This window comes from Rutilus rutilus (genome assembly GCF_951802725.1).
Source record: "Rutilus rutilus genome assembly, chromosome: 13".
NCBI lineage: Eukaryota > Metazoa > Chordata > Actinopteri > Cypriniformes > Leuciscidae > Rutilus > Rutilus rutilus.
Genome location: NC_140218.1, coordinates 10,140,865 through 10,164,378, shown reverse-complemented (window position 1 = coordinate 10,164,378; position 23,514 = coordinate 10,140,865). Strand labels below are relative to the sequence as shown.

General features: G+C 38.0%; 2 protein-coding genes across 6 annotated transcripts in view; both read left to right on the top strand.

Moving 5' to 3' along the window:
• Window positions 1–609: 609 nt before the first annotated feature.
• On the top strand, window positions 610–12,669 carry LOC311303010 (specifically androgen-regulated gene protein). The gene is made up of 4 exons (XM_084429212.1): window positions 610–698; window positions 8,834–9,015; window positions 9,527–9,713; window positions 9,819–12,669. The coding sequence occupies exons 2-4, from the start codon at window positions 8,911–8,913 to the stop codon at window positions 11,609–11,611; spliced, it is 2,085 nt and encodes a 694-aa protein (XP_084285338.1). The 5' UTR covers window positions 610–698; window positions 8,834–8,910; the 3' UTR covers window positions 11,612–12,669.
• A 9,458-nt stretch (window positions 12,670–22,127) lies between these two features.
• scube3 (signal peptide, CUB domain, EGF-like 3) overlaps window positions 22,128–23,514 on the top strand; it is a 117,573-nt gene continuing 116,186 nt past the window's right edge. For 2 of the 5 annotated variants that reach the window (XM_084427783.1, XM_084427781.1), the window contains exon 1: window positions 22,185–22,492. In XM_084427783.1, the coding sequence (XP_084283909.1) occupies window positions 22,402–22,492 (91 nt within the window). In that variant the 5' untranslated portion in view covers window positions 22,185–22,401. Of the gene's footprint in view, window positions 22,493–23,514 lie in introns of all 5 variants that reach the window. The other 3 variants (XM_084427779.1, XM_084427782.1, XM_084427780.1) reach the window with 3 other exon arrangements.

Genomic DNA, 23,514 nt, shown 5'->3' with positions numbered 1-23,514 from the left:
TTAATGAGGTATTACAACAACTTTTACAAGTCACTTGGATTTCATTTCCATTTTTAGGCTACATCTCTTCATACTTCAGTTATTAGTGATGGTTATAATGGTCTTCTCATCTATGGCAAAATCATAATACTGAATGTTCTGTTTATTAATTCTGGAATTCCATGCATGGAATTCTACATTTGTCAAGTAAGTGCAGTATAGAACACAATGTGGATAGAGTACTGTAAACATTATCTAAAAATATAACGTTAAACAATAGGCCTATACGGAATGTAACAATAATAACGTTAATTTGTCTTAAAAAAAAAATTTGTTTAAGACAAATTAACGTTTACACTTGCTTATTATTCACTTTGAATGTTAAATTGGATTGGGAATTTTTTTTTGCCTAAACATGAAACGTGACGAGGTTATGTGACAATAATCCATGGGTATTATTGTTACATTCTGTATAGGCCTATTGTTTAACGTTATATTTTTAGATAATGTTTACAGCACAGTACAAGCCGTGTTTACAGTAAACTGTTGTTTACACACTGTCTCAGGCGTTCAGCCAATCAGCTGCGGCTTTGTGTGTGACGCATGCGCAGATGAGCTCAGATGAGCTGCGCTGTTGAAGAGTCTCGCGCTCTGACTGGTTTACTTCAGAACAAGTGAGAGAGACACGCAGGTGAGCGACTGCAATTCCTGACGGACAGGTAAGACTTTAACTGCCTTTTGACGGCTATTTTCAGACTCTTATAATGACAGCGTGTTGCATATGCCTTAATAGTAAAATAAATAGTCTGAAAACTTAACTATCGCAGCGTAAATTTAGGTGACAGGTTACCTGTGTGTCAGTAGCAGTTTTTAATGTCCACTATCATGGCAGTAGTAGTTTGTGTGACAGATGTCAAATCCCTGTTCACATACACTTTAAAGACGCTTATTTATTATAGCTATATATTATATTGTGTTTGTAAGTGAAAGACTTTGTCTCATAATTAAATGTATAGTCAGAACTTGGCATTTTGATTTAATATTGTGTTTAAAAAAATCATAACTGCTTAATCTGTTCATTTGGATATTCTTGATTTTCTTTTTTGTCACACACACACACACACACACACACACACACACACACACACACTCATATATATATTTACAACTAAGTTACTACTAAATATTTGTTAAGTTTCTATTTGCAAGAATAACTGGAAATTACACTGCTATAATGTAAGTCTGCTATAATGAACTCAAACTTTTTCTGGTAAACATTTGCATATTGTAAATCATTTGTGTGATACTTCCAGGATTATCATAAGCCTTTTTTTACAAAAGCTCAATTGTTGAATTCGTCTGATGAGGCCAAAAGCATGTTTTATTTAGTGTTCAGAGCACTAGACAGCTGAACAGTCGAGGGCCAATCATAAATCTTTCCATGGTGTTAAATAGGTGATGTGTATAAATTATGGGGACAGTTTATCTAATTATGCAAACAGAGAGGTCTGCAGCTCTCATGTTTGCTTTGCATGTGTATTCGGACTATGTGTGTTTATTCTAAGTAAATGATTGGCCAGGACCGGCAGATGACTGGCCTTCATGTCATAGTTCATGTCATAGGCCTTAGGGCTGCACGATATTGAAGAAAAATGCATTATGCGATAACTCATTAAATAATGCGATATTCGATGCGATACGATAATGCTCAAAGTGTGTAAAATAAACTTTTAAAATATATTTAAAATGATATAACCTACATACGTGTTTCACATTCTTTAGTGACAAGAAAACATCTCAACAACTTCTGAAAGTGAACAGCAGTGTTTTACTGTAGAGTAAGAAGTGTTATTTTAACATCAGTGTAAACCACAGGGTTTAGGGTTTCAGAAAGGCCTACATTAGGTTTATTTAACAACAGAAACTGAACAATCAAATGCAAAAATAAAACACTGGTTAGTCTTCACTGTATGAATGAAATATATACTGATTCTTATTAAAGCTACAAAAGTTATTCAGCCAAGAGCAGTGAGTGATTTTCTCTTTGTATGTTGTTCATGACCCCAGTTATCGCAAGCTGTTGCGAAATGCATATCGCGATATTTCGATAATTTCAATATATTTTGTGCAGCATTTCTAGCTTGTCACATTTTAAGCTTGTTGAACTTTGTATGATAGTGCAATTAAGTAGAAAATCAGTTGTCTGGGACAACTATCAATTACACAGCTCAGCATCATTATGCTAAAATATACGACTACAGATTGCTGCGACTGGCCAATCAGAATCGATGCACATAAATTCCAAAAATGCACATACCAAACTTATGCACTCCATTGTTATTTTTTTGTCCAATATGAAGACATGCTCATAAACCACGATGGAAACACATTCACGAATAAATCCTTTGACGCGCAACAAAAAAGCTCATGTGACTTTGCCTCAGCAGAGGCTGTGATTGGATAACTGGACTAACCAGCGGACCAATCACATCACAGCATCTCAAATGTTGGTTTTGTTGTTCTGAAATGCCTGATACAAAGTCTTTCATCAGAATGATTTGGTTTAATTTCTCACTTTCTCTCCCAGAAGTGTCTCACACACCAGCATCCGAACACAAGAGATCATGACAGCGTTTATTGCGTTTCGTCTTTCATCATTTATGATGGAGGAAAAAAGAGCCACAGTGTTTCCCAGATTGCAGCGACTTCCATTTTATCACAGATATTTTGCGTCAATTTCCCTGAAAGTGTCGATTTTGTTCTCTTGAACACGAGGGGGAAACGCTGCTTTGATCAAAAATGTTTTATGCGATATTCCAAGTTTGCAAATAAGTTAAATTTGCATCTTTAGATGGAAATGCAGCTATTGACCTTTAATCAGTTTCTCTCATCCACATCACATGCTTATGCTGAAGTTACAATTGGCTGTGAAACGTTCAATTAAATTTAAACAAATGCTGATATTTAGTGGTTCTACTTGGACACTAATGTCTTTGTTCCGGCTCACATTTTATTTTAAGCTGCCACTCCCTGAAATACACACGAACATGTTCATTTTATGAAAACAATAGTGTGTGTGGGCTCAAGGGCAAACCCAACGATACGCTGCAGAACCTGATTACTTCATACTCTTTGAAAGGTTCATTATGCTCAGCTGTCTCATTATAGCTGATTTCACTTGTTTCCATTCTAGTCATTGTCAAAGTCAAACATTCCCAAGCCCAAAAGGCAAGGAGATTTTGTTAATACGTGAATAAATTCGGTGAACATCTGGAATTTGCAGCAGATCCAATCAGGCACAGTGGCATTCCAGTGCGAACGCAGCTTTAGGTGTCGGCCCAAGCCATCGTTGTTTCTCTCACAGAGTCATGGAGATGAAGGTGTGTGTCCTCGTAATTACCTCACCTCAACGGGGCAGAGCGGATTGAAATATGCTGAACAACTTGAAAACTTTCACTGAAACAATGGCTGTTATTCACACTTGTTCACGTTTCTCGAGGCACTGCTGTCATTTGTGTTTTACTGTCTCTCATTTGCGCTAGAGTTTCTCGTCAAGTTAATTTTGTTAGGAATGTATAGAAAAATTAAATGTGGGCTCTGTTTCAAAACCTAGTGATCTGTCTAAAGAGCCATTCACATACAGTATACGCATTTACATGATATACACTACTTTTCAAAAGTCTGGGGTCAGTAAGAAATTAGTACTTTTAATCAGCAAGGATGCATTAAACTGATCAAAAGTGACAGTAAAGACAAGATTTCTGTTTCAAGTAAATGCTGTTCTTTTGAACTTTCTATTCATCAGAGAATCTTGAAATACAATCCATCACGGTTTCCACAAAAATATTGAGCTGTATATAATAATAATAATAATTTCTTGAGCAGCAAATCATCAGAATGATTTCTGAAGGATCATGTGACTCTGAAGACTGGAGTAATGATGCTGAAAGTTCAGCTTTGATCACAGGAATAAATTACATTTTAACATATTTTCATATAGTGCCTATACTGCTATTTTAAATTGTAATAATATTTCACAATATTACAGGTTTTACTGTAGCTTTGATCAAATAAACGCAGCCTTAGTGAGTTTTCGAAAACATTTAAAAATCTTTCCAACCCCAAACTTTTGAACGACAGTGTATTTGAATTGTTGGTCTTTGTAAACATGCAGGCAAAAGTACTTGAACATTGTAATGTGTTATGCTTTAAAAAAAAAAAAAAAAGATAAAAAAAAAGAACCTCTGAAAAAGATTTTGACTTGAACATTGAGAATTGTCTTCAACAGAATATGTTGCTAAACTAGCACTGCATGGTTACTTTGTGGAGAAAGCAGTCCCAGAATGCATGGTGATTAACTCACAAATAACTCACAAATTAAACACAAATATTATGTAAAGGGATTTCAATATTTTATATATATATATATATATATATTAAATATTTACAATATTTAATTGAAAAATAATTTGTGCTATTTATTAGGTATTTTTATATTATGCAATTATTTTTAATTATTTAATTTAATTTTAATAAAAAAAGTTAATTGATTAAATGAATTTTAAGTATACTGTGTGTGTGTGTATATATATATAAAACATTTTTTTTATTATTATTTAATTTAATTTTAATTAAAAAAAAGTTAATTGATTAAATTAATTTTAAGTATACTGTGTATATATATATATATATTTTTTTTTTTTTTTCAGTGAGCTTATCTCAATTATTTCTGGGGTTGCTTTTTAGAATTTGTTGAAAAGGTATCTTAAAATGCTCCATAATTTTGCTGTCTACCTTTTGGAAAAACCTTTTCTTCAGAAGTGCAACTATTTGATGCCTTAAAATGCTTCCTACACAGGCAGCTCACAATATGGTTTTGTGGTGTGTTAACGTCTCCCAAAGACCTTATTAAGATGGAGACAGAAGCTTCGCTGCAGTTTAAAGTGCAGATTTGACCCTAAGAGGTTTCATTGACTGTGCTAAAATCAAATGCTTAAAGGGATAGTTCACCCAAAAATGAAAATCAGCCCATGATTTACTCACCCTCAAGCCATCCTAGGTGTATATGACATTCTTCTTTCAGACGAATACAGTCGGAGTTATATTAAAAAAACGTCCTGGCTCTTCCAAGCTTTATAATGGCAGTGAATGGCCGTTTCTTTTGTGAAGTTCATAAAAGTGCATCTCATAAAAGTGCTCCAAACAGCTCTGGGGGATTAATAAAGGCCTTCTGAAGTGAAGCGATGCGTTCGTGTAAGAAAAATATCCATATTTAAAACTTTATAAAGTAAAATAACTAGCTTCCTGCCAAACGAACATATGGATTTGACTTAAGTCTAAAGCGCAACTTAAACGAGTAATGCAACGTATTGCTGATATTTACGCTACGCCATGACGCACTACGCTACTTCTGACGTCACAAGTTTTGTAAGTTGCGCAAGTACATATGGCCGTTTGGCCGGAAGCTAGAATTTTACTTTGTAACGTGTTAAAAATGAATATTTTTCTTACACAAACTCATTGCTTCAAAAGGTCTTTATTAACCCCCCAGAGCCGTTTCAAGAACTACAGATAAAAAAGTTTGAAGACAAACTTTAAGTTGACATGAAAAAGCCTAGCCAGAAAGTTTGAAGAAAATTTAAAAGCTTGAAGTTTGAAGGTTTTTAGTTTTAATTAGTTTAATTTTAGTTTAGTAGTTTTAAAAGTTTGAATTTTGAAGGTTTTCAGTTTAGAAATATTAGATAGAATGGAAGCTTAAATGAGTCTCAGTGGATTAGAAATAGTAATGGAGTTAGAATGGAGTCTAATTGGACTCTCCATAATATTAGAATTTTGACAGTTGGAGTTTGGAGTTAGAAAGAAAGAAAGAAAGTTTTAAAAGCTTGAAGTTCACCAGCCATTCACTGCCATTTTAATATAACTCGGATTGTATTCGTCTGAAAGAAGAATGTCATATACACCAAGGATGAATTGAGGGTGAGTAAATCATGGGCTAATTTTCATTTTTGGGCGAACTAACCCTTTAAGTAATACTACTATCAACTGCCCGTCTGCAATATGGGCACATTGTGTTCTCTGGGCGTTGGCTTTTAGCTGTTTCATTCAGTGTGGTTTTATTCTGAACAGGTGTGTCAAACATGCTTATATTCTTTCATGTAATAGTGTGCTTGTGTACAGGGTGGATGCAGTTTACCTCCAGATATTTAGTGAACGTCTAGCCATCTGTGCTTAGAGATTCATTGATGAACTAATCGATTCACAGCCTGTGCAAATCATGCAAAATGTGCAAATCGTTGTCAGCAGGGTTCCCAGGTCTGCATAACAAAACGTCTCGGGTTACGACTGTAACCCTTGTTCCCTCAGAAAGGGAACGAGAACTGCGTCGATAAGACATTTTGAGGAACGCCCTTAAGTGTATGAATAAGTGTTGCCTCGGCAAACGCCAGATCCGAGCCACTATAGATTCTGTATTGCAATGCAGACCTTTAATCTACACGCTGCCTCAGCAACGCGAGATCCCAGTCACAGAATCTTTATTGTAGAGTAGACCCATAATCTACGCGCTGCCTCTGCAAACGCGAGATCCGAGCCACTAGATTCTATATTGCAATGCAGACCTTATTTGGGACAATTCTTATGGGACAAACAACACCAAATAGGACAGACAGTTTCACACAGAGCGCTTGCTGAAGAGCAAAAAGCTAACTTTGTTGTGTGCCGGCGTCCCTTTGTAGCTTCCGTGTATGCCGTCACACGTTACGTCATGACGCAACACCAATCAAGATTGGCTTAGTTTCATTCATGCTTCAGAGCCGCTACGCTAAGGGCGTTCTTATCGACGCAGTTTGAGTTCCCTCGAAAGGGAACTATGGACAGCAGGGACAAACAATGCTAAATGCAAACACACAAATGCAACTTACCATATTATCATGCATAGTTAGAAATAGGCTTCCTACATCTGATGTCAAAAGCTGTGTGTCGAGTTAAACTACAGTATTTTGGCATAAATGTATCTTCCATTCAGTATAATTTAGTCAAATTATACAGTTGCAAACATCGATCGAACCATCATTCCGGCATGGGAGGCGGGCACCAGAGCCGGACAGTAATGGAGTACATTTACTTGAGTACAGTACTTAAGAACAATTTTGAGGGATCTGTACTTTACTCGAGTATCATTTTTGGGGAGTACTCATGACTTTACTCAAATATATTTGAGAGGCAAATATTGTACTCTTTACTCCACTACATTTCTATCCATAACCGTGAGTACCTGTTACTACTTATAAAAAATAAAATAAAAAAGGAAAAAAGAAAAATCTCGGAAACCCTCAATTTGTTGTTTCCCTCTCAAACGTGATTGGATTGTGCAGGCGCCACTGATTGGGACAGCCTATCAGCAATCACCTTCAGCTTTCCGCCAAAGTCAACTCCATGGTCAGATTTAGATAAGAGACGAAACAATGGATGAAGACCCAGCAGGTCCATCCCGGGAATGTGCCAACCCGTGGCCCCACCTCGCCAGACTATTTCAATTTTCTGAACAAGTTAATGATAGTTTTTGCTTCAAGTGTTTGCTGTGTTTACCAGTGTAAGCACTGTGGCAGTAGTAATGCAATATTTAGAAAATGTACTCTTGATACTCAAGTACTTTTAAAAACAAGTACTTCAGTACTTTTACTTAAGTAGACATCTGACTGTAGTACTTTTACTTGTACTTGAGTAAAATTTACCAAGGGGTATCTGTACTTTTACTCAAGTAATGAAGCTGTGTACTCTGTCCGCCTCTGGCGGGCACTAAAAAGGACGCTAAAGACCGCCGCCTCTTACATCAGTCACTACTTGCTAACACATCTCTTGAGGCCAGGGGAGTGAGGTTTACTCACACAGCTCTTACTAGCTAACCTCCATTACATATGACATGCCCTCATTCCCAAAAACCATGATCAAAACTATGCAAGACGAAATCAAATTCGACCCAGACTATATTAAGTGTTTGTTTGTGAGCTTGAGTCTGTGCTAAACTCTTGATTGCGTAATTTTAACAGTGTTTATCACTATTCATATCTGTACAGTGTGACGTTTCAGTCAATCAGTCATTTGTACCAAGATAATCCTGATAAGGAGGGACAATCCCCAACAGAAAAATGCTTTGGCGGTAAAGTGATGTTATGAGATGGGGAATGCCACTGATAAACCATGGCACTGCACTGAAGAAAATTTGGTGTAGGATTTACTTTGAAACTATTTTCACTCAGAAATTGGTAGGAAATTTCACAAATAATTACAAAGAAATGGCAAGTAACCCACTGAATTAAACATGAAATTCAGAAGTAGAAAAACTGACGCGTTGCATCTGAAAGCACATACTGTATAGTAGCTACTACATTTGGTTTAAAATTTACTTTGTGACCGTTAAAAAAGTTTATTCTACATAATATGAATGTGTGTAGTATGAATGTAATCCAGATGTACTACATCTGCCATGTTGTCAGTTGCGTCGCTTCACCACCATTCACAAATCCTGGACATACTACTGTTTTCCGCATCCTAGTAGGGAATTATTAAATTTTGGAAGGAAATAAAATTTTACAAGTTTCACAGTTTCTTGTAAAATGTGAAAAGTGAAAAAATAAAATAAAATTACATTCTGTGTGATTTTCATAGTACAATGGTATTTATGTGATATTCAAAAGTACTTCATCATATATCATCATAGTAGTGTCCAAAATACCATGTCTAAAAAAACATATAATTTAATTGTTGTGTATTTTTAGTAGTTCTTGCATTATAAATATTACTATAGTTGTTATTATTTCGTTATCTGATTATTTATGTGTTTATATTTTTATAGATTGGTCCTCTTTTTGCCATCATTAAACAAAGCTCCTTAAAGACCCGTGTCACTACCTGACTCGCACTTTTTGTGCGATGCCAAAAAGTGACACCTGGCCCGGGGACGTTGCCATTGAATCTGTGTCTGGTATGGACAGTGCAGAAAGCTGTGATAGTGTGCTCAGCATCAACTCTGGATTTGTGAGTATCAAGACATTTTTTGATTTCCTAGAATATCTTAAAGTGACAGTTCACCCAAAAAAGAACACTCACTGACTCATTCATTCATTCACTGATCCTTACACAACCTTCCAGGGTCATAGGAATTGAACCTATCCCAGTTTCTACTCACTGACTCACCATCACGTAATTCCAAACCTGCTTTTGCAGTTATTTTATCCACGGAATCTTTGCATAGATCTTTTCCATCCAATAGTGTTCACATCTGTTATGCCCCGAAAAAGACAAAAACACTATAAAAGTACCATAAAAGTACTCTATATGACGGATTGAGTATGATACAAAGGCGAGTAAAATTAGTATTTCTGGGTGAACCATTTGTTTAACTAACATTTGATTTGAATGTTGGCAGTTTTAAAAGTTGAGTTTCTCCTCAACACAGCATTCATTCATTTACAAAAAAATATTTTTTTTTAATCAATTTTTGCTTGTATTAATTTCTTTTAAAAAGCACACTTTTCTTTTCTGATAGAGTGATGACAGTCTGGAGTACCTTTCTGTTGAGGAGAGAGCATGTCTCATGTTTCTTGAGGAGACCATTGAGTCTCTGGATGTAGAGGAGGACAGCGGATTGTCTAACGACGAGCCTGATGGCCTATCTAATGGACTGGAAGGAAAAACTGATCATCGCACACCCATCTACCAGAACAATACTGAGGGTAAGCATTACCACTAGAAATATCTAGAGAATATATCCACACACACGAAGTGGAATAATGTGGTCTGTTTAAACAATGGCTCATACAGTAAATGTTCTTTTTCAGAGCTATCAGCCCATGAGGATCCAAACAAAGTGATCGGAAGAGATCATAAACCTTCTCAGAAGTACCTTGTGCCAACTCCATTGCTCCTTGCCAGTGGGAATGCCAAGACAATCATCAAACCAATGGAGTCATCTCACATAGAAGTACCAGAGGCATTTATTGATGCACCTGATGGGTTCAGATCAAGCCCTAACCATCAACAACCTGGACGGACAGTTTCTGTAAAAGCTGCTTTGGAAGTAGCAACTGCTAGACAAAGAATTGGACAATCAAGTGATGTAGTGGACTTGCCACCTTCTTTCATACCTGAACCTCCCGTTAGAACAAGTTTGCCTAGTGACTCTAAAGCCAAAGATGGCATTCATAAGAGTTTGGATGTGAAGTCTCAGCCGAAGCAGCAGGAAGTTTCCTCAGGGGTGCCGCTGGAATTCATTCCTCCACCCTCAGACTTCATGGATGAACCAATGAAGAAGATAAGCCTCACTCATTCGCCACTACCTCCACCTGCTTACGATGGGCCACCAGAATGGATTCCCGAACTCCCCAAAATCGAGCCGCATGTTTCTGGTGGATCCATCAAACCAACCGAAGTGACCAAATCAAGGAGTGCAGACCCAGAAACGTCAAGAGGGCCATTATCCCACAATGAGATCATAAACCTGCACAAGGAGCCCTCCATGAAGAAAGCATCTCACTTGACACCGATAACGATTGCGCAACATTCTGTGGCAGACAAACCGATGACACCTTCACCATCTTCAGAACATGTTCCTGCTGTGCCAAAAGAGTACAGCGACCCCAAAAGCCCACCAGCTGTGGCGCCCAAACCCAAGAAACTTCCATCTAATATCATCTTCAAAAGCCACAAAGACAGCGGGAGCACGCATTCGTTACTTCTGCAGAGCGAGCGCACTCAGATGGATCCTCAGAAGATCCGAATGGAGGCTTTGAAAAAATTGGGCCTGCTGAAGAACGAAGAGGTTGAAACAGGTCCCAGCGTCTCTCCCTGCCAATCGCCAAAGTTCAAAGCTAAAGCCCGTCCACAGTCTCCAGCACCTGTTGAACCCGTGCAAGAACTACCTAGACTATCTGAAAGTCCTGTACCAGGGGACGTGCAACTACGTGTAGATACTGTAAAGCACCAAGACGCTAAAAGCAGGGAAGGTTCTTTTAAGAAGCAACCAGTAAGGTCCTATGAGATCAAATCGGCATCCCTGGAGCGCACAGGACCTGGAATGGTCATTGAACCTGCGCCACAGATGAAAACCCCTGACAGGACCCACGTTGAGTTGTCGCCAGGTCAGTTACGAAAGACTCAAGCTCGAACTCCTTCTGTATCTAGACTATCTGAAAGTCCTGTACCAGGGGACGTGCAACTTCGTACAGATACTCTAAAGCACCAAGACGCTAAAACCAGGGAAGGTTCTTTGAAGAAGCAACCAGTAAGGACCTACGAGATCAAATCGGCATCCCTGGAGCGCACAGGACCTGGAATGGTCATTGAACCTACGCTACAGATGAAAAACCCTGACAGGACCCATGTTGGGTTGTCGCCAGCTCAGTTACGAAAGACTCAAGGTCGAACTCCTTCTGTAGGGAGCGCAAAGGACTTTGGTATTGGCCATCAGGCTGATGATTCAACCAAATCGATCCACGCTGCTGCGGTTCAGCCAGGCAACGATGCCCAAAAGTTGCCCCGCTCCAATGGAATAAGCGTGATGATCTCCCCGCACGGTCAAAATGGCGAGAACCGGCGGGAAGCCTTGAAGAAACTGGGATTACTGCGGGACTAATGGATGGTGCTAATGGCCTTTCTCTGGGAACTTATTTCACAATTTATTCTGGACCGTTGGACAGTTGGTTTTTGGACCGTTGAAAGCATTGAAAGGAAGAATGCTGAAAATGTCTCGCATGAAATGGACATAATTTGTGATGCTTTTGGTTTCGACTTGGTGGTCGATTTGCTTCCTTAACTACCTGCTTAAGTAATTAACACAGTTTATGCACTTCTGAATTATTTTGTTACGGCTACGTCCGCATGAATCTGGATAAATTTGAATTTTCGTTTCGAAACGCTGTCCATCCATTCAAAAGTTGATCGTCCACTCGGAGACATCTGAAAACACAGGAATGCTAAATGAAGATTGTACAACTTAACATATCTTATCTTGTTACCTGCTTTCATAGTGTTATCTCTTAAGTGCGTCACGACTAAATATGTGTTATTGGTTTCAAATTTTCAACAGCCATACTAAAACTCGAAAATGGCTTTTCAAAAAAAAAAAAACTCTTTTTCTTTTAAAAGCTCAGTTTTTGCTGGACAAAAACATTGTTTCAGTGTGGTCCAAAACGCAGAGATGCCTCAATTTTCCTGATGCGTTTTCAGATTTATCCTGATTAATGTGTATGTAGCCTAAGAAAAGGAAATGTAAATGCAATTTATTTTGGCATAGAATTAAGATAATTATAGTTTCCAGATCACTTTCACCTTTTGTATTATGTAAACTGTAAATGTAGTTTGCAGTATTTTCCGCCTAAAGAATTGAATAGAATATTCAATTATTCTATATTCTGATTATTTGTTTTCCAGTGGCTCAAATCTAATCGTTGGTGTATATATTTCTTTGCCGTTCTCTCTTTTTAAATTAAAATAAAAACTGTTATTCTTGTAAAAGAACACGCTCTTCATAAATATTAACACATTCAATTCATAATAACTCACCTATTTATGAGGGTTTCTTGTTAAATAAAGAATCGAATTACACTGAAGATTTCAGACATCTACATTTTGGAGGATTTATGTAAAATATGTAAATATATGATTCACATTAAAGTCCTAGAAACGTTTGGAGTCAAGAGTTCATTGTCCTTGTTTCTGACGCACACATTCCGATCCATGTTTTTCTTGTCAACAGTTTTGCTGAGGTGAGTTAACATTCTCAGAGTTCCTTTCGTAACATCAGCTGCAACGAGGCTGGAACTCGTCAAACCTGATCCGGTTTTGTGATCTGGGGTTAATGACCTGCTTTTCTTTGTCATCAACCATTTGAGCCTGCAATGCACTGATCAAGTTTTCAGCTCATTTACGTGCTTTGTCAAGCGTAAGAATATCATTGTCGTTTGAACAGGTGCAGCAGTTTGTATGCTGTTTATTTGACAAAATATAATTAAAATGGCACAATAAGAGCAATGGACGAAAGGAATCAAGTTATGTTAGACTCTGTGGGATGACAGACAGCAAATTAAATTCCTTTGAGAGTGAAAACACGTCTTAAATCGCTCACTTAAGTTGATTTTAAATCGCATTTGACAACATGAGAACTTATGAGAGACTAAAACATACCTGAGATATTTCGCGTCTGCACATGTTGTGTATTTGTGTTTTAACTTGTAAGACTAGATCTACTGCAGTTTCTTAAACCTGTGATGCCCTCTAGTGGAAATGTTTATGAAATTACCCATGTGTACAAAAATGTCTTTTAAATGAACTAAAGCAACAGTTCTAGAACTTTTTTTGACACATACATTTGAAAAATAAAAGTAAACTTACATTAATGTTTTTTTATTTTGTTGAAAAAAATATAGATCCCAGCTTGCTTTGCATGGGATTTGATTGTCAGCTTAAATGTCAAAATTAAGCCTCACCAGAAATGTTTTGTGGGCGCAACAACTTCACTGTTTTATAAAATTTTGGTCATGCACCTGCATTTCAGATATTTTATGATGTGCATGCTTTATATGTATATATATATATATATATATATATATATTATATTGAGTAGCCGAATGGAGAGACTTGTTTGTGTCTAATGTTGAGTTAAGTCTCAGGTTTAGAAGACTTTATGTTGGTGTTTTTGTGGTTAGTTTAGGGTGCTTGCTTAACGCATTGATAAATCACTATTATAATCATACCAAAGGACATTGGTACCGTCACATTTATTGTAGCTCGGCGAAATTTCGCGGGCACAATTAATTAATTCCAATCGGAACTCGCGCGATCAAGAGTTTCCCGTGAGGTCGAGACCTCTGCTTGCTGACCAAACGAAAGCTTGTTTTGAAAGTGAATTCTGTGTGAGCTGCACTTTATACATGATCACAATACTTCTCGATCTTTTTTGCCCGTAAAAAATCACTGAAATATCGCTAATGTGACCGAACCTTTGGCCTTTAAATTTTTTTATTTTTAGCTTGCTAGCATGTGACATTGCTAGCTATCAATTAACTGAAAGAATTATTGGATATTATAGTTGTTTTGGGGTTTACTAAATTCAGTTTCCACGACACAAGAACTTTTAAGTTTGTTCAACAAAACTTTATTTGGACTTGCTCTTGCTGTACAAAATTAAATTAATTTTGTGGGAAGGTTTTGGTTACACCTTATTTGATTACACTTTATTTTAAGGTGTCCATGTTACAGTGTAATTATGCATTTAAGTACTGAGTAATAATCAATAACTACACGTAGGCTACTTACTTTAGAGTTAGGATTGGGGTTTGTTTTAGGGTTAGTTGCATGTAATTATGCACAATTTATTGCACAATTATGCACAAACACCACATGGTGTTACCCCTTTATTTTAAGGTGTCCGTGTTACAGTGTAATTATACATTTAAGTACTGTGTAATTATAATGAACTACATGTCCTTGGACACTGTAAAATAAAGATTAGGGTTTGGTTTAGGGTTATTGGTATGTAATTATGCATAAATTATAGTTATTACTACCGTAACTATGTAACGTGTAACAAGGACACTGTAAAATAAAGTGTTACCAAGTTTTTCTTAGTTTAAGTTAAATTAACAAATTATTTTTGTGTGTACTCTCCAAAGTGAAAGATGAAACTCTTAGCTTAGCTAATCGATCTATAAATGAAATCAATCAATCAATCAATCAATCAACGGGCCCCTTCTCTGACCAGGGCCCTTACAATCATCCTAATATCCACACCCCCTGTTATGGCAACTCCTGGTTTTAGTTAACCCCTATGACACCCTTGGTTTTATTTAAAAATGGCAACAGTAAGCTCGGGCTGAATTACTACTTTTATTATATCATTAGAAAATGGTAGTACTCCATTAGAAATTTGCATACAGTGCATAGTAATCATATTTACTGCAGCAATAGACTAGAATGCTAGTTTGATATTCCGAACATAATCATTCTGAATATTCGAATAGCATAACCCTGACAGTGGCGAGAGCACTGCAGACCCTGCAGAGAATGTAAATCCGTGTAAATCACCATAGCGCTGTTGTATCCCGGTGGTTAACAAACATCTGTGGTAAACAAAAGTTTGCAGGTTCAAACCTCCCGAGGACTGGTTCATGAACAACCATCAATTGTGCCCTTGAGAGAGACACCTCAGGTTCCTCCAGGAGGATTGTCCTTGTAAAACTGTAAGTCACTTTGGATAAAAGCCTCAGCTAAATGAGTAGGTAGTAATTAAATATCCCCAGGAGGTCCAGATGGTCGGTTTCTAGGGGTCAGAGCTGTTTCCAGCCTCGTTAATGATAAATGAAGGGAGAGTAAACATGTCTTTTTCGGGTTGCTGGTGTTCTGTTGTTAAACCGTAGAACCGATGCTAGCTGTCCTGCTAACTGTATCTGGAGAAAGCTATTAGCAGTGCCATTCATCTTAGTTCAAGTGAAACATCTACTAATGTATTGAAATGCTATAACTGACTAGCTGTTTGCAACATTTTTATTCAATTTAAAGGGGACTTATGCCCTTTTTCTTGTTGTGTCTTGATTTTGTTTTTGGGCTGTACAAGTTTTAATGCTTTAATGTTCAAAAACACATTATTTTCCCCATATTCTCCATTGTTGCAGCTCCTCCCTTCCCAGTCTGTCAGTAACGCTCTGTTTAGTTCCTGTCTCTATGAAGCCCCTCCTTCTGAAAAGGACACTGTGCTCTGATTGGTCAGCTGGATCAGTGTGTTGTGATTAGTCAAGCGCTTTGAGTGTGTTTGGGAAATGTCCCTCCCCTTACTATAACCGCCAGTTTCAATACACTAACTAACTCAACCAGTCCCCGCCCCTTTATTCTGCGTATGAATTATTAAAATGAGGAATATTGTGACATGTTCGTCCCTGGAAGAAAACTCAAGACTACAATGGAGGCGTTTCAGGGAGTTCAGAAATAGTGACACTGACACAGAGAATAACTTTGAAACTTTGCAGAGCTTTTTCATGCTCAAACCGCAAATTGCACACTAAACAAAGATAAACATGTGAAAAAGCATAATAGGATCCCTTTAAAATATTTTATTAGGTCTAGTTAGCAGAAGAAGAGAGCAATCTGCAAAAGTACGTCTTTAATACGCCCCCCTCCTTCACATCTGAAGAAGAGGAAGCAACACATTTGAAGAGAATGCCTTTATTGCGACATCCTAGAGCGCTTCAACCGCAGAGACTCGCCACACATCTGGATGAGGACGGTGAATCAGACCCACATCAGGATCTCCTCAAACAGAGCTTCTGGAGATCACTGCGGTTTTCAACAGCAAAGTCACCAAACCTCTGCAACGACCCCCCAGAAGAACTTGCACTAATAATCAAACAGATATTTGGACATTTCTGTGAAATGACTGGACTGTTAGATTTAGAGCTGATTTATTTCTTTTTCTGTTTGTTGATATGGTGAGGGAAGAAATGTCCTAGGGAATGATAGTTAAGAGCCATTATAGCCTGCGTCAACAAAATACTTTTCATGTGAGTGAAGGCATTATCTACTAATTGTAATAACAGTGAAATTATTCTCTCTCTCTCTCTCTCTCTCTCTCTCTCTCTCTCTTTCACCGGCCGATATATTAAAGCCAATAAATAATGTATTATTTCCTTCAGATGCGCACTGTTCGCCATGATGGTTTTAAATTGCTTGAAATATGATTGGAATCACTTCAAAAAAGGAAAATACAGTAAAGTGCAACATGTGCAGCGCAATCTGTCATATCGGCGACATAAAATTATAATGAGAACATCATAACTGTGTGCTTGGGACATGGATTTTAATAGTGAGACTTTAGTTTTTTTCAAATATTATAAACAAATTTGGATTTAAATGTATCGGCCAATATATCTGTTAGCAAATATAAATATCGGCCAAAATTTTCATATCTGTGGATTTCAAATATATATATATGAGGGATGCACACATATTTCATAGCATTAAGAGCCTTTCAAAAAATTTGAGCAATGGTAAAACATCTACTGTAACATAATGACAATTTATTTTGCGGATTATATGTTTCTTGCAAAATATTTTTTAAGTATACAGATCATTTTAAATAGTGAAAGGAATTGAGAAGTGTATTGTAGGTGTAATTATTGTCCACAGAATTGTGTAGTTCAACCCCTACTGGTAATCATCTAAATGCTGAAGCTAACCAGTTAAACCCCGGTGGGGAAAAGAGTGTGGTCGAAGGAGCTGGCGGTGGTTTAATTCAGTGGCTTCTTTGGCAAATTAGCAATACGGCTAACCCTTCAAAGCTGCTTTAACTAATAGTTGAAGGCTTGAGGAGACATGTTGTACTAGAAAAACATCAGAGAGGAATGATATCATGGGATTACTTTCCTTGTGCGCCCGTATGATCTTTGCAGGCCCGAGTGCCTCATCCCACAGGTAGGCCGGGTCCTCATGAGAACATGTAGGCCTACTTACAGTAGCTGATTACCAGAGCAATCAACAAAGATAATCTTTTGAGCTCATATCTCCAGCAATTACCCTCACAGCTGAACTCAGATGAAACCCTCCTCCAGGCCTAAGGGTGCAACACAATTACTGCTTACTTTGGTTTATTGGCTCATTAGAGACAAATATAAGCTATATTGGAGCTGCTTCATTGTGTTTCGGTCCCTTCTAAGGGAGTGTCTAATTGAAATGGAAGAAGTGCTACACAGATAAAGTGATGCAGACAAGAGAGACGACTCACATTTGACTTGAGTTTGCCATTAGTTGAGTTTGACATACTTAACACACACACACACACACACACACCAATTGTAGTTTATGTAAATCAAAAAATTGACATGTCACCTGTGGTTTAAAGCTGATTTTAGGGCCTATGATGCCTTAAAATGCTCTTCACTAGGTTTTGGAAAATAGCTTTAATCTTAGTCAGATATTGTTTAATTGTGTCCAGAGGAGTTTCCACCAGAATACCAGACGATGTTGTGACTCGTGACTGTACTCCGGCCAAAACACATCGCATCATCTGATCTAAAACAAACCCACATCTACATTATAGCAGCATCTCCACCATACACTGACTTGTAATTTATTCCATGTAGCTTTAATCCTGTATTTTATATGGACATTTTTAATAATGGTTTGTGTAGGTTTGGAAGCTTTACAGAGGATCACTATGACCTGCCATGCATCAAAACCTTGCCGAACACCTGCACATTTTCACATTTTTTGAAGGTGTATAAATAAGGACTGAATGTTATGTTTAAAGTGTTTTTCTTCACATTTCTATCTTATGCTCATCATCATCAGTTGGATGTTGTGCTGCTCGGTATGACCTCTAGATGTCCCTAGAGCCCACCTGGAGTTTCCATCAGATTACATAAATCCAATTGATGCTTTCCGCAATCTTTCGAATCTGTTTCTCCTTTGGAAAGATTCAAATCAGTTGAGTCAGAATCCCATCAAGCAGATAAAGAGGGAATCGTGTCGGCTTTCTGAGTGTGTCTTTCTGAGATGTAGCGAGACTGCGTTTGGTTTAGTCTAATTGCATGACTCAGACTCCAGTATACTCAGAAACTGTGTGGGCAAATCCAGGTTGATGGAGCTTACAAGACAATCAAAATATCCTGCCTGATGTTGCAAAACATCTGTCCACTGTGTGGTCCATTCGACCGGTGTGACTAATGTGAAAGTATGTGGCAGAGACATACAGCACGTCTCAGACCATGAGTGAAAATGCTTCTAATTTGCATTTTCTCATTTATGTTGAAAACAATATTTATCTCTCCATTTAGCTTTAATGACAAGAGTAGGCTACTGGAGCTAAACAACGTATTATCATGTTCTATAGAATGATTTGAGCTCAAATGGATACGTCTGTAGTCTGTAATATATACATTTCTGTCATGGCACACGAGCACACAAGTCTTTGGCATGGCAATGGATATGACAGTGTTGATATGTTTGGTGTTCGTGGAATAGATCTGCTGCTTTTGATCTTGTTTATCGCTATTGCTACTGTTGATTATGGTGCTGTTGGTTATTGCTGTTATTTCTGCTGTTGGTTATTGCTGTTGCTGATGGTTATATCTGCTGCTGCAGAGCAAGTACGGGACTTGCTACTTCCAATACATACACGTCACGCTGCTGTACAATATTACAATTGTACATGAATTAACCGTAGCAGATCTATACAGGTGGAGCTGGGGAAGGTGGAGGGTTTCTGAAAGCGCACTGCAACTGCTACAGCAAATGCTGACTAGTATTTGAAGGTTGATCAGATCAAACAGCCTGTGCCATCTAGAGTTTCATGAAATAACTTCTTATATATCAAAAGTTTAATAATTTAAAGGGCTATTTCACAGATGGAAAGATGAATGTGTATTTAAATTGTGTCATTTATGTAGTAGAAATGTGAAATTATTTTAGAAGTTGGTGCCTTCTAGACTGAGAAAAGCCAGAAAATGTATTTTTGGCTCATGTGGATGAAAGACAACGACTCCCAGAATGCACTTGCTTCGCTGCCCGACGAGGCCACTCCCAAGCCACGCCTACCGGTTACAGAGGACAGTATCGGGAGAAATGATACAGCTAGGCTACTAGTCGACTCGAAACTGAAAATACGCCGTTTTATCGTGAGATCCCCCTATGGGCGGAACGAAAACATGCGGATCGAGCTCCTCCTGCTGGCTGTAGTCTCTCGCCTCTGGACAAACAAGCCTCCGATGACGCTAAATGACGATTTTTGTGTCACCTGAGTTTTTTTTCCAGACACACAATACAGAAATCAATCACTTTGCATCAAGTTTTATTTAGAGGTTTATATAGGGAAAACGTAAGGTTTTCTCTGATCCAGAGCATCAGATCATCAGTTGTTCAAGAAAGCATGCATAGTAACTAAATTAAGCATGCTTTTACCAAATTTCAAAATAAATATGTCTTTGAGGAATAGATTTGGTGCTGAAGGGATGGTGTTTGAAAGCTTTGTGTTGTGACCCAGTTCTCACATCGTGACAAATGCACGCCACACATCGAGAATATTACAGTGTGCAGAGAGGTGAAGTCATGCGAACCAAGTACGAAGCAGTTCGTTTAAAAAAGGCGAAGCATATAAAAACTAAACAGTAACTTCGGCGAGTGCAGTAATGATGGAGCGGGACAGGCTGAAGCTTGCCTCCCTCTGCCTTTGTTGAACTGTACTGGGGCTTGACAGGACGAGGAAGTTTGGAGAAAGCTGGAGCAGAATGTTTAATGAAAGCAAGGAATCTGTTATTCCACGAACACTACGGAGGAGTGACCCTGTGTTAACGTGAAAGCCAGAGGAATGCAATTATCTGGCAATTTTGAACGCACACCGGTTGTCTTTCCAAAAAAGACTGAGTATCTCATTCACTTTGTTTGGATGTGTGAATAATGACGACTTGTTCTCCAGGACAAAAGCCATGGTAAATTCCCCGTTATGAAACCGGCAGAAATGCCAAAGGTAAAAGCGAGCCGTAATCGCACCAGATGTCTGAAGTCGCGAAGGACCCTTCAGACAAGTTTGGCTAAGTTTGTTTTTTTCCATCTGCTTAATGAGTTTTAGCATGAAGTCACACCTCTGGCATGCCTTTTTTAATTGTTGTAGGGGTTAATTGTCTGCTCTCAAAAACACTGAATCATTTTTGTGTTTGAGCAGGCCTGTTCTGACACGATTATTCTCGCGGCCTACAGTCTTTCAGTACGTGGGATGCGCGAGCAGCTGGAAAGCGAATGCCTTGAGGATGCGAGTCTGGGAGACGGATCGACGCAGCCTTAAAGCCCAAAATATGCTAAATCAGTTGCCCAACATGACTCAAGTGCCCTAGAGTCTGTGAAGAGTCTCTGCTGCGCGTGGTTTCAGAAGTTTGCGGTGAGATGAGAGAGAATCCACGAGTTGCACGTGGATCCCGGAGTGTCTGACCTCCGTTGCCCCCGCGGGAGCCGTTTCCATGGCAACCCCCCACTCACCCGAAGCCCCTCCCTCCGCTGGTTGTGAATTCCTGCAAGGTCAGAAAGAGAGAGACTCGTATGTGCACTTGGAGACATTGATAAAGCAAACTGCACTGGTTTAACGTGACCCAACTCCCCCCTGTCCTAATTTGTCATTGAATGCTTAGGACAGGATGTGCATTTAAAAATATCAATAAACACTTAAATAAACCATTTAGAGACAAGTAAATCAATACGGATATAATATAAATACATTTTTTTGAATTATTGGCACATACTTTTGTAAATGGAGCTGCTTTTGTCTGCTGCCAAATTTGAACTTTTCAAGCCCGAGGGCAACAGCATTTAAAACTTAAAAGAAGTATAATTTGCTGAAGCAATAACTACAATAAGAAAATAGAGTTACACTTTATTTTAAGGTGACGTATTTACATAGGCAACTTACTTATATAAGTACTGAGTAATCTAAATTAACTACATGTACTCACTATGGAGTTACGGTTAGGGTTAGGGTTAGTTAGTTAGTTGTAATTATGCATAATTTACTGTTATTACTATAGTAAGTAGCCTACATGTAGTAAGGTATAACTGCGTCACCTTAAAATAAGGTGTCCTTGTTACAGTGAAATTATACATTTGAGTATTAATTAACTACATCTGTTACATGTAATTATGCATAATTTATAGTAATTACTATAGTTACTACAAGTAACAAGGACACTGTAAAATAAAGTGTTACCAATTAAAGTGACCGAAAATAGCCTTTTAATGCATGTAACATCACATTGAAGCAACATTCACATCACAACCACAATCATGCCCTTTTAAAATCAGCATATAAAATAATAATGCAGTGTTTAATTTTCTCATGTAGCCTCACCAATTAGCAGACAAATGATGTGTTTTACACTGTTGTGTTCTTAGATTTAAATAATTGGCAAAATCATCAAATGGTCTATTAATTAGTTTGCATTCAGTTTTGTGTGTGTGTGTGTGTGTGTGTGGGGATGGAACTTTTCATTTTTATTTATTTTACTTTTACCAATACAAATCCATAGAGAGAGAAAGAGAGCAATGCGCTGTTGTGCATCTCTCCTCCCCCTTCCTCTCTCTCTCTCTCTCTCTCTCTCTCTCTCTCTCTCTCTCTCTCTCTCTCCTGAAGGACTGAAGATCATGAGCGCTCAACTCGACCGTGTTTCTCCTCCTGATCTCCGCGCGCACAGTCTCCACAAGACCGAGAAATAAAACACACACACACACACACACACACACACTCACACACACACTCTCTCTCTCTCTCTCTCTTTCTCATATTCACAGCAGCAGCGCCGGGAATAAAGCTTCATCCACGCTTGGACTCACAGTCTCGCAGCTGTGCGCTTTTATTGAATCAGTCTCTGTGTGAAGGCTCAAGGTGTGTGTGATATGATGTTGATGTATGTTGGATTATTCAGCGTCTCTCTGATCGTCTTTGTCCAGTGGCCAGCCGGAGCTTCTGTCAGCAGAAACCCGCAAGGTAAGTTTCCCTCTCGATCCTCCACATGATCATGATCTCCTTCTGGCTGAGGAATTACTCCTGTTTGATGATTTGTGCTCAGTAACAACAACTTATGGGACACAGTTTCCCCAAACACGGCGCTGAAGTAGACTTAAACGGGTATTTTTAACATCTTTGAACTATACTGTGCAGGTGTGTTTATTATAATGCCTGTGGGGAATTTCATGATGGATTCATTTTCTTCTTGACAGCGATTATGATGCACCAGACTGTAAAAAATAGAGCTTTTTTTGTACGTTTACTAGATGTTGAAGAAACCAATCCTGCTCGCTCTCTTTCTTATGCTCGTTTTTGTACGTTTTTGCTCATTGAATGTTGTCAAATTTTGTTTTGCATGTTTTTTTTTGTTCTGCATTTTGACTGACTTAGCAATTAGGGCTGCTTACACAACTGGATAAAACTCTCTAAATGTGTTCTTGAGTAAAGCAACCTCGAGTCCAGAGGGCACAGCCCAAAATCCCAAAAAGTTATAATTATAAACAAATGATCACAGGGTTTTCTTAACTTGTGGGGTTTGTTGGATTTATCTGCAGATCCGTCTAAAGCACCTGTAGAACAGGGTCATGATTTAAATGATTTATTCACAGTATGACATATTATATGACACACACAGATGAGCTGGAACCATTCCATGCATTTTATTAATATGTTTTCTGTGAATTGTATTAGTTATATATTAAATAATGTCTAACTATTTCATCAAAAGCAGCCTGTGATGGCAAATTACTTCAGATGTTCATAAAACTCAAATTCAGGCACTTTTATGGATTGATATGGATTTCATCATGTTTTTAAACTCAGTGATGCATTATGTTTGTGAGCATGTTAATGAACTTATGTAGTCAGTTTCATCAACATTTGGCTGTAAGAACAGACTAAACTCTTAAAAATAAATGTTATTTGTTGGCTTTGATGGTTACATTAAGAACCTTTAACATCCATGGTATACCTTTCCATTGCACTGAAAGAGCTTTGGAGTT